The sequence below is a fragment of the Pseudophryne corroboree genome, chromosome 1 (genome assembly GCF_028390025.1).
Source record: "Pseudophryne corroboree isolate aPseCor3 chromosome 1, aPseCor3.hap2, whole genome shotgun sequence".
In the NCBI taxonomy this organism is placed as follows: domain Eukaryota; kingdom Metazoa; phylum Chordata; class Amphibia; order Anura; family Myobatrachidae; genus Pseudophryne; species Pseudophryne corroboree.
In genome coordinates this window covers 477121540-477133583 of record NC_086444.1, presented here as the reverse complement: position 1 = coordinate 477133583, position 12044 = coordinate 477121540, and the positions used below count along the sequence as shown (strand labels likewise).

General features: G+C 45.9%; 1 protein-coding gene across 6 annotated transcripts in view; it reads left to right on the top strand.

The window, feature by feature from the left end:
• AOPEP (aminopeptidase O (putative)) overlaps positions 1 to 12044 on the top strand; it is a 1013974-nt gene that overhangs the window by 85796 nt on the left and 916134 nt on the right. For 3 of the 6 annotated variants that reach the window (XM_063913752.1, XM_063913755.1, XM_063913754.1), the window contains exon 3: positions 5443 to 5563. The exons of the other annotated variants lie outside the window; for them this stretch is intronic. In XM_063913752.1, the coding sequence (XP_063769822.1) occupies positions 5551 to 5563 (13 nt within the window). In that variant the 5' untranslated portion in view covers positions 5443 to 5550. The remainder of the gene's footprint in view (positions 1 to 5442; positions 5564 to 12044) is intronic. 6 annotated transcript variants of the gene reach the window in all.

Below are 12044 nucleotides of genomic sequence, written 5' to 3'. Positions count from 1 at the left end.
GCTTGCCTACCCTCAGCTTCCTCTACGCAGCCTCGAACTTCGTCCTTTCGTTTTTTTTGCCCTCAGGGCAAGGCCAAATGTCAGACCTTCACTAGACAGTCTCACCCTACAAAGGCTTCTATGCCCAAACCCAAACAGTCCTGTGCAGCTAGATGCCCAACTACCAAACCAGAAGATAAACCCTCTGCCGGTCAGGGCGGGCCTCCCCATGGGGGAACCCGGGGTGGAAGGCTGACTTCTTCAGTTCAGATCACAACGGACGCCTGGTGTCAGATCACAATGGACGCCTGAGTTTAAGAAGTGGTCTCTCGCGGGTATGCTCTCTCCTTCCTGAAGCGGCCTCCCAGACAATACTTTCCTACCAGTCCACCAGCAGACCTCAGCAAAGCTAAGATGCTGAAGACGGTCATTCACTCTTTACTACTATCAGTCGTGATTATTCTTGCACCCGTGTCTCAACAGGGCTAGGGGTTCTATTCTATGCTCTTTTTTTGTTAGGAAACCCAGTGGATCACATTGTCCCTGCTTCAATCTAAAATTACTGAACAAATACCTCAAAGTGCCCAGGTTTTGAATGGAATCTATTTGTTCCATTGTCCTGGCCATCGGTATTTTATGGTATCCCTGAATATACAGGATGCTTACCTCCCATGTGCCTATAGCACCCTGTCATCAACAATACATCCAATTTGCTGTCCTTCGTCAGCATATTCAGTTCCAGGCCCTACCTATCCTTTCCACAGCCCCCAGGGTGTTCACCAAACTCATGGTGGTGATGGCTGCTCATCTTTGAAGACAGGGAATCAGGATACTCCCTTACCTGGATGACCTCCTCCTTCTTGCACATTTTCCAGGCCCTCCAACATCATTTTCAGGTGACAGTGTCATTCCTTCAGAATCACAGATGGCTGTTCAACTGGGCCAAGTCCAGTCTCATCCCGTCTCAGATGATGCTCCATCTCGGAGCTTTGCTGGATGCTCACGCGCAACACAGCTTTCTTCCTCTGGACAAGATTGCAGCACTGCAATTGCGTATTCACACCCTACTCCACAGTCGCAGAGTCTCTATTCACTGAGCAGTGCAGACCCTGGGCTCCATGGTGTCCGCCTTCGACATTACGCACAATTTCACTCCAATCCTCTCCAACTCCTGATACTCGCCAGGTGGACTGGACAACCCAAGCTGATCAAATCTCATCTGCCTCAGGATGTCTGGCAATCCCGCTACTGGTGGCTACAAACTTCAAACCTGAACAAGGGTCACCTGTTCTGGATTCCACACTGTGTTCTTCTCACAAAGGATGCCAGCCTCGGTGGGTGGAGAGCTGTCATGGGCAGCCACTCCTTTCAAGGCCACTGATCCCCAACAGAAAGGGATCTTCCGATCAACGGCCTGGAACTCCGGGCAGTTTATTGGGCCCTTCAGATGGCTCAGGACTTTCTTAATGGCTCTCCCGTGCACGTACAGTCAGGGCCACTGTTCCCCAACAGAAAGGGATCTTCCAATCAATGTCCTAGAACTTCGTGCAGTTTATTGGGCCCTTCAGATGGCTCAGGACTTTCTTAACGGCTTCCCGTACACGTATAGTCCGATAACGCCATGGCAGTGGCTTATATCACTTGGCAAGGGGGCACTTGTAGTTCTGCCGCAATGCAGGAAGTAGCTCAGATTCTGGCCTGGGAAGAACTCCACCATAGGGCCATCTCGCGATGTTCATCCCGGGGTTCCTCAACTGGAAAGCAGACCTCCTCAGTCGACGGGATGTCGTCTCTACACCCAGATATCTTTCAGCTTCTGTTGAACAAATGGGGTCTTCCGGACATGGGCCTTATGGCCTCCAGACACAACCACAAGGTCGCAACCTTCGTGGACGCTCTGACAGTCCTGTGGCACTTTCGTCTGGCTTATCTCTTCCCTCCAGTATCTCTCCTTCCCAGAGTGCTACACAAATGCAAAGAGGAGGGTGGCACAATCGCAGATCTTCATTCTCTCCATAGACACGCCCTTCCCGCTTGCTTTTCGACCAGACCTTTTGTCACAAGGTCTGTGTCTAAACCTGAATCTAGCTTGCTTGTCTTTTATGACGTGGCTCTTGAGTCATCCATTATAAGTAATAAAGGGGTTTCCAGTGCAGTTATTCAAACCATGCTCCATTCTCGGAAACCGGCATCAGCTCACATTTATTTTACCATATCTGGCATTCTTACTTTCAGTGGTGTTCTCATCACCACTATGATACTCTAGTGTTTCGGATTTCTAGACTTCTAGCATTTCTACAGGCTGGCCTTGACATGGCTCTCTGCCTTGCATCTGTCAAAGTTCAAGTCTCTGCTCTGTCCGTCTGGTTTCAGAAAAGACTTGCACCTTTGCCAGATGTCCGTACCTTCCTTCAGGGGGTACTCTCGATTTAACCCCCCTTTGTCCATCCAGTGGCTCCTTGGGATTTGTCCTTGGTTCTTTGGGCCAAAGAACAGCCTCCTTATGAACCATTGGATACTGTTGACCTCAAATGGTTGACCATGAAGACTCCCTTCCTCTTGGCCATCGTCTCAGCCCACAAAGTATCTGACATGGGGGCACTCTCCTGCTGTCCCCCCTTTCTGATTTTTCACCACGATAGGGCTGTCCTTAGGAATAAGCAGGGATACCTCCCCAAGGTAGTATCCAAGTTCCACATCAACGAAGAAATTGTGGTACCGGCATTCCATACAACTGGCCTTTCATCTAAGGAAGCTTCGTTGGATGTGGTCCATGCCCTAAGGATCTATGTGGGCCGTACCAGGTCCATTAGGTAAACAGATTCCTTGTTTGTCCTCTATGGATTTCACAAGCGTGGCTGGCCAGCTAATAAACTTTGGCTCGGCTTCACCATCTCACTGGCCTACACGCAAGCTGATCTTCCAGTACCAAGCACAGTCTCTACTTGCTCTGTGTGACCTTCGTGGGCAGCCCGCTATGACACGACTGCTGAACAACTATGCAAGGCCACTGCATGGTCCTCAGCCCACGCGTTTCTTTGGTTCTATGCCTTTGATACATTTGCCTCTCGGGATGTAACCTTTGGCTGCAGTGTCCTCCTTTCAGCTTAGGAGCGTTCCCTCCCTATTACAACTGCTTTTGGACATCCCTAGTATTAACCCTGCGGAGATTGTGGACCCTGAAGAAGAAAATAAGAGTTATGGTAAAACTTACCTTTGTTAACTCTTTTTCTTCGAGTTCCATAGGATCCACAAGGTGCCCACCCTGACGCACCTAGCTTCAGTAGATTACTCTTCTCGGCCACCAGTTCCCTTCTCTTACATGTGAGAGTGTATTTCCTGCGTGTACCATTCTTCTCTCCTCTCCAGCTCCTGCTTAACCCTGTAGATCCTTTGGACCTTGAAGAAAAAGTTAACGAAGGTAAGTTTTACCAAAACTCTTATTTTTGCTAAGGCTACATTGAGATGTTCATATTAGATTTACATTTATAGATTCATGAATTCATGTTTTACTGTTACTGAATGTGTACTTTATATTGCAATTTCTTACTGTTTCTGAAAACTTATGTTGCTTTGTGAGTATTTAAACTTTTATTTGGTATGTCCAAATCAACTGATGGCATGATGAAAATATTTGTTTCACCTAAGTGTGTTTTTATTAAAACATACCTGTCACAAACACACGTTAGATGAAGTGACTTTGTAGACTGAACCAATGTTCACGGTTTCAAGTTTATTAAGTCACTAGAAACCAATGACATACCCAAGACGTGAGACACTTAGAAGAAAATTTATGGGCTGCAGTGCCTGTTCTTGCAGCAGTTTTCAATCATAAATATTCCTTATTTCTCCGGCAGGGTCCACAGGTTATCCACAGGATAACATTGGGGATATGATGGCGCGACAGTGGATTGGCACCAAACGATCACAAGCTTTCAGGCCTCCCAGAATGCACCGGGCTCGTCCATATAATTTCGCCCACTGACTCAAATCAGTTTTTTGTTTGGTGCGGCAGGAGCCGGACCATGGTCACAGGGCTGCTGTGTTTGGCAGCCCCAAGCTTTATTTGAGTTATTTTTATAGTCTTACTATGTTTTTTGAGTGATCTTTCCTAACAGCGTCTTGCACGCATATTGGAAAGAGTCGCTCCAACAACTCTCCGCCGGGTCGCAACAACGCTTACCCACGATACAAGTGCTGTCTCGACGGGCGTCTGTGTCGGATGTTACTAGCAAGTCCAGCAGACGTTACCAGGCTGTGGCCGGAGCACGGGGAGAAGGTAAGGCATCGGTTCCGCTTAGAAGGGGAATACGGACACAGCCGCACTGTTTTGGGAGGAGACTACCAAACAGTAGCTGGCGCGCCACCACCACGGGTGCTCTAGCGCTAGGCTTTAGGGATCATAAGACGCCAGGATTAGTTTGAGGCTGCGATCCCTAGGGTTGATGTCAGCAGTGGGGAGTCAGACGCTCTCCTGGTCGCCCCTCCCCCCAGTTCATGACCAGTTACCGTGCGTCTCCCACCATGAACTGATTGCCTCACTTCCGTCTCAGATGCTACCACGAGGGGACTCGGTAGCAGCCTAGGCCGCTGCGTCTGTATACACTAAGGTTTACCGCTAAGAGACGGGGTCGCAGACAGGAGCGTCTGCATGCACTAACGTTCACTGAGCGTCTGTATCTACATATAATGACCGAAGCTTGTAGTGTACTCTAGTAGCGTCTAGATCCACTCAACGTTCGCTAACTTATTGATCGATCCTGGAAGTGGGGTAAGTCTCCCCGTATCCCACTCTACTGAGTACGGGTTATACAGCACTAAAATTCTATCTACCTTTGTAGTATGAATAGTTAACTTAAGTGCCTATTGCATATGAGTTTTATGTACAATACTGTACTGTGGTTTTCTTCGCAATGCGTCTGAATACTTTAAATATCTGTATAAGACAGAATTCAGTAATATGTACTCCTACATGCTTTGAGATGTGTTCGTAGTTGATAATCTGCTCATATGATATATGTGTGTGTGTGTGTGTATATATATATATATATATATATATATATATATGTATAATATGTGACTGACTTCTAGTGTGATGCTGACGTAATAATAAATGATTGTCGGTTGATACTTCTGATCCTTAATGCAGGTGCATGGGAAGGGTCACACATATCACTTTAGAGAAAAGTGATTACAGTCACAAAATTGTGTAATACACTGAAAGTGCTGAGTATTTATCATGTCTACGGGCAGCAAAACACTTATATGTTGTTGTTCGTCAAAAACTGTATTATCCTCTATGATTGGTACAGGATGGTTATGTGTAAAAATGATTTGCTGTTTAGCATAATACATTTCCTGTGGTATAGACAATGTTGCACAGACCTTGTACAGTTTAGCTGAAATGTTAACTCTTACAATATTAACACATGCTGCTCACTGATTGTGGTATATCCCCAACAGCATCTTCAATAAGACAAGCTGATGAACCGAAGGTAAATAAATCATCGACTATCACAGGCTACACATGAAATCATCAGATGATGAAAGTTCCATATACTCTACTTCAGCATGCGAAGAACAGGTAAAATATATCGGCTAAATAAATAAGCGGAATAAATGAGAGCAAAAATAGGCTAGCTGTCAATAGAGGCAGCAGAGCCTGGGGAAATAAGGCACTTTAGTTTAAACGTCCCAAAAGGTCTCTGCACGAGGGCAGAAGTCAGAAAAAAGGTTTGGGTTACACCCAATAAAGTAGAAGCCCAGTAAATGGGATTCCAATATCTTTTTCAGGATAGGGACTGTTTTAAATAGGGAAGTGCCTCCCAAAATAGATATGCATATCATTTGTTAATGCAAAAATCTATAGGGCCTCTGTCATCAAAAGAATAAGACCATATTGTCTTTGTCTGGGGCAGTGATAAGGCCAGCCAGGACTTCACCTTGTAGTCTACGGCTACACTATACTGGATAGGCCCAATCTCAATAGATTTTGGAAACTAAGCAGTGTTCGGCCTGGTTAGTTCTTGGAGGGGGACCACCTTGAAATACCAGGTACTGTAGGTACATTAGGCTGAGGTACTGGAAGCCAGGTTTCAGCGCCTGCAAGGGAGTAAGAATCTCATATAGTTCATATGGACACTAATGTTCTAGGGCATCAGCATAACAATCGCTGTTCAAGAACAGCTTGGTTCACGTACAGATGGGTCCTCAGATATCTTGACTAGTTTTTTTTGCCTAGGCACAACATGACTTATAGTATAAATCCTTCATCTGTACAGAGGAAGCTGATTCAGAATCTAAGAAGGTTCAGGAAATTTTTTGCCTTGGATGGAAGTTTCTGTTTTAACAGTTATTCCAGAGTCCAAGAAGGTCATGTTCCCTTCCACATATAACCCCAAAATGGGGTCTGGTTCGGCCTTGTCGGTAATAAAGGAACGCAACAGCCTTAATACAATAAGTTTGGTAAGGCAAAGAAGCAAAGGCAACCAGAGGCCAGCTTCCAAACCAGAGGCCATCAGTATGATGGCGCAGGTCTCCTTCTGGCTGATTCCAGAAGGATAAGGGGCCGACTTCTTCAGTTTGCACAGATTGATAGCAGTCTACAAATAGATGCCTGGGTGCAAGAAGCAGTATCTCTAAGGTTATATTTTCCCTTCTGGAACCATTCTCCTAAAAGATAATCAGTTGCAGCCCGTCTCGGGTAGAGGAGTAGACGAGGGTTTTACATGAAGCAATTCAAAAAATGTTTTGTCGGGAATTGTCATTCCAGTAACCCATGCACAATGGAGGGTTTATTCCCACCTGGGTCAAAAACAATCCCTCGCCCAATTATCAATTTCAAAAACAGAAATTTGGGTAACACGGTTCACATGGAGGCAACTCCATAGTTGGACAAGGAGCCAATATAATACATGATATTCCTGGATAAGTCAGGAATTTTACCTTCAGGCTCCTATAACACTGTCCATCAGTGTTATCTCAAGGTTTACCATCCTTCAGCAAAAATTCAGGTAGGCCTTACCCTTTGGGTTAGCCATAGCCCCAGAGTACCTAAATGATTATGGCAATTTATCTCCGTTAGTAGAGGTTAAGTAAAATTGCCATACCTTGACCACTTTCCTATCCTGACACAAATACAGGAAAGGTTCTATGTCATCTACAACATACAAATAACTTGACTGCAGAGGCACGGGTGGTTCGTAAATGGGATCATCTCTGGTTCCGTAACATAACTCACGGGGGCTATACTGAATTCGAGTTTGCAGAAAGTAGTTACCACGGAACAAGATATCCAAGGCAAAACTAGGAGAGTGGTTACAATGTCAAACAATATTGATTCACGCAGCAGTGCGAATGATGGGTTTGATGGTGTTAACAATACACATGATGGAGTGGGCATAATTCCACTCAAGACTTTTCCAGTATCTCCTCCATCTAAGGCCGCATCACACTAAATATGTCCAATCTCAATGATGTAGAAAGTTAAGCAGTGTTGTACCTGGTTAAATTCTCTGAGCGCAAGACCGTCTGTGAATACCAGGTGGTGTAGACGGGCCAGATGGACAGTACACAAACAAGTATGTGGTACTGGCAAGAAAAGGTAAGAAGTAGCCTGGGGGCTACAGACATTCCATCTAGATGAGAGGATACCTTTTTCTTATTGGTATCAGATGGCGAAATCCTGACAACAAATAGGCCATTTTTCCGGAAAATTATGATTCTGGGGATTATGGATCACAGAAAAAAGGTAAAAGAAAAATGTTAAATAAAGCGCTGCATAGCTGGAATCAATTTATATTATTTTAATCACATAATGTCATCAACAAACAACATAAACATAACATACACACATAAACCCGGCCGGTGTTAAAATATCTATGAATTTAAAAATTAATTAAAAACACCATCAACCCCAACAAATTTCATATATCACAGAATGACCTTCATTTCATTCATCACTAATAATTGTTATAACACTGATATAACGCATTAGTCAAACAATTGAATGCATATAGCCCCTGGCGATTAGAACTTTTCCTTCAGTCACTTTATAGCACAAAGATATTTTTAGGCTATGAACATCCACAGCATATAGCATCCAATATTCTGTCAAAAAGCTCTGTCCATAGATGTATATTAGGGGCTTAGCATATATGCATCCATATGATATTGAGTTAGTTTGTTAGTTTAGCCAGCAATGTCCATAACCTAGGTTATATTAGCATCGGGTTAATCAGTCACTCAGAATTAACATGGGTATGCAACCACACTGATATATTGCCCTCTAACTGGGGCTGTGATAATCTGTCCTGGACAATGGTTACTGAGCGGGCTTGGTTATTTAAGGGTTCTCACCGACCAGCTAATTGTGTACTGTGTCAGGGTATCCCCACCGACTCCTCCCTTGAGTCCTGCCGCACCTCAGATCCGTTAGCGTGATATGTCCACAGATAGATATATTGCCAGGTCCGTGTGCCTTAGACCTCTCAAGGCGTTTCTCCGCCTATACAGTCAGCGGCTTCCTCAGGCTTCTGAGGTGCGGCGGGACTCAATGGAGGAGTCGGTGGGGATACCCTGACACAGTACACAATTAGCTGGTCGGTGAGAACCCTTAAATAACCAAGCCCGCTCAGTAACCATTATCTAGGACAGATTATCACAGCCCCAGTTAGAGGGCAATATATCAGTGTGGTTGCATATCCATGTTAATTCTGAGTGGACCGGAGTGACTGATTAACCCGATGCTAATATAACCTAGGTTATGGACATTGCTGGCTATACTAACAAACTAACTCAATATCATATGGATGCATATATGCTAAGCCCCTAATATACATCTATGGACAGAGCTTTTTGACAGAATATTGGATGCTATATGCTGTGGATGTTCATAGCCTAAAAATATCTTTGTGCTATAAAGTGACTGAAGGAAAAGTTCTAATCGCCAGTGGCCCCTTGGTCAATTATATGCATTCAATTGTTTGACTAATACGTTATATCAGTGTTATAACAATTATTGGTGATGAATGAAATGAAGGTCATTCTGTGATATATGAAATTTGTTGGGGTTGATGGTGTTTTTAATTAATAATTAATTTTTAAATTCATAGATCTTTCTCTTACGTCCTAGAGGATGCTGGGACTCCGTAAGGACCATGGGGAATAGACGGGCTCCGCAGGAGACATGGGCACTTTAAGAAAAACTTTGGACTCTGGGTGTGCACTGGCTCCTCCCCCTATGCCCCTCCTCTAGACCTCAGTTTTAGACTGCGCCCAGAGGAGAATGGGTGCACTGCAGGGAGCTCTCCTGAGTTTCCTGCTTAGAAAGCATTTTTGTTAGGATTTTTTCTCTTTTTCAGGGAGCACTGCTGGCAACAGGCTCCCTGCATCGAGGGACTGAGGAGAGAGGAGCAGACCTACTTAAATGATAGGCTCTGCTTCCTCGACTACTGGACACCATTAGCTCCAGAGGGAGTGAACACAGGTTCGTCCTGGGCGTTCACCCCAGAGCCGCTCCGCCGTTCTCCTCACAGAGCCAGAAGAAACGAAGACAGATGACTTCTAAGGCGGCAGAAGCCTTCGGTGCTTCACTGAGGTAACGCACAGCACCGCAGCTGTGCGTCATTGCTCCCATACACCTCACACACTCCGGTCACTGTAAGGGTGCAGGGCGCAGGGGGGGCGCCCTGGGCAGCAATAAAACACCTCTCCTATGGCAAAAGTCTATATACATGTACAGGTGGGCACTGTACATGTATATAAAAGAGCCCCCGACATTTTTAGGTAAGTTTGAGCGGGACAGAAGCCCGCCGCCGAGGGATTGGGGCTTCTCCCTCAGCACTCACCAGCGCCATTTTCTCTCCACAGCACCGCTGAGAGGAAGCTCCCCGGACTCTCCCCTGCTTGACACACGGTGAAAGGGGGTTTTAAAGTAGAGGGGGGGGGGCACTTTATTGGCGTTTATACATTAAGCAGCGCTACTGGGTAAACATTCTGTGTTTTTCTCCAGGGTTATATAGCGCTAGGGTGTGTGCTGGCATACTCTCTCTCTGTCTCTCCAAGGGGCCTCAGGGGGAACCTGTCTTCAGAAAAGAGATTCCCGGTGTGTGTGAAGTGTGTCGGTACGTGTGTGTCGACATGTTTGACGAGTAAGGCTCACCTAAGGAGGAGGGGGAGTGCATGATTGTCAGGTCGCTGTCGGCAATGCCGACACCGGACTGGGTGGATATGTGGAACGTCTTGAATGCAAATGTAAATTTACTGCATAAAAGATTAGACAAGGCTGAAGCTAGGAATCAGTCAGGTAGTCAGACCATGCCTGTCCCTGTGGCACCAGGACCTTTGGGGTCTCAAAAACGCACCATATCCCAGATCACTGACACAGATACCGACACAGATACTGACTCTAGTGTTGACTATGAGGATGCAAAATTACAGCCAAAGGTGGCAAATGGTATTCGTTAAATGATTATTTCCATTAAAGAGGTTTTGCATATCACTGAGGAACCCCCTGTCCCTGACACGAGGGTTCACATGTATAAAGGGAAAAAGCCTGAGGTCACTTTTCCGTCCTCATTTGAGATAAGCGACTTGTGCGAAAAGGCTTGGGAATTTCCAGATAGGAGACTACAAGTTCCCAAAAGGATTCTTATGGCGTATCCCTTTCCACAAAAGGACAGGATACGATGGGAATCTTCGCCTAAGGTAGGCAAGGCGCTGACACGCTTATCCAAGAAGGTGGCACTGCCTTCTCAGGATACAGCTTCCCTCAATGATCCTGCTGATCGTAAGCAGGAGGTTACCATGAAGCACATTTACACACATTCCGGTACTATCGTTAGACCGGCTATGCTGTCGCAGCATGGACAGATTCCTTATCTACGGAATTTGACACCCTAGATAAGGATACCATTCTAATGACCCTAGAGCATATCAAAGATGCTGCTTTATATATGAGGGATGATCAAAGAGACATTTGTTTACTAAGCTCCAGAATAAATGCTATGTCTATTTCTGCTAGGCGACTCTTGTGGACCCGACAGTGGACGGGGGATGCCGACTCAAAGCGGCATATGGAGTCGTTGCCTTACAAGGGGGAGGAGTTGTTTGGAGAAGGCCTCTCGGACCTTGTCTCTACTGCTATGGCCGGTAAATCGAATTTCTTACCTTATGTCCCCCCGCAGCATACTAAAAAGGCACCTCATTATCAAATGCAGTCCTTTCGTTCCAATAAAAGCAAGAAGGTACGGGGATCGTCCTTCCTTGCCAGAGGAAAAGGCAAGGGAAAAAAGCTACATGCAGCTAGTTCCCAGGAGCAGAAGTCCTTCACCTACATCTGCAAAGTCCACCGCATGACGCTGGGGCTTCCCGGGGGAGTCAGCTCAAGTGGGGGCACGTCTTCGATTTTTCAGCCAGGTCTGGGTTCACTCACAGGTGGATCCCTGGGCTGTAGAGATTTTTTCTCAGGGATACAGGCTGGAATTCGAAGACGTGCCTCCTCGCCGGTTTTTCAAATCGGCTCTGCCAGCTTCCCCGTCAGAGAGGGAGTTAGTGTTGACTGCAATTCAAAAATTGTATCTTCAACAGGTGATAGTCAAAGTTCCTCTTCTCCAGCAAGGAAAAGGTTATTACTCAACCCTGTTTGTGGTCCCGAAACCGGACGGTTCGGTCAGGCCCATTTTGGATCTAAAATCCCTGAACTTGTACTTGAAAAAGTTCAAGTTCAAGATGGAATCGCTCAGAGCGGTTATCGCCAGCCTGGAGGGGTGGGGATTGGATGGTGTCCCTGGACATAAAGGATGCATACCTTCATGTTCCGATTTTCCCTCCTCACCAGGCGTTCCTGAGATTTGCAGTACAGGACTGTCATTACCAATTTCAGACGTTGCCGTTTGGGCTTTCCACAGCCCCGAGAATTTTCACCAAGGTAATGGCGGAAATGATGGTGCTCCTGCGCAAGCAGGGTGTCACAGTTATCCCATACTTGGATGATCTCCTCATTAAGGCGAGATCTCGGGAGAAGTTGCTGCACAGCGTGTCGCTGTCGGTGAATATGTTGCAGA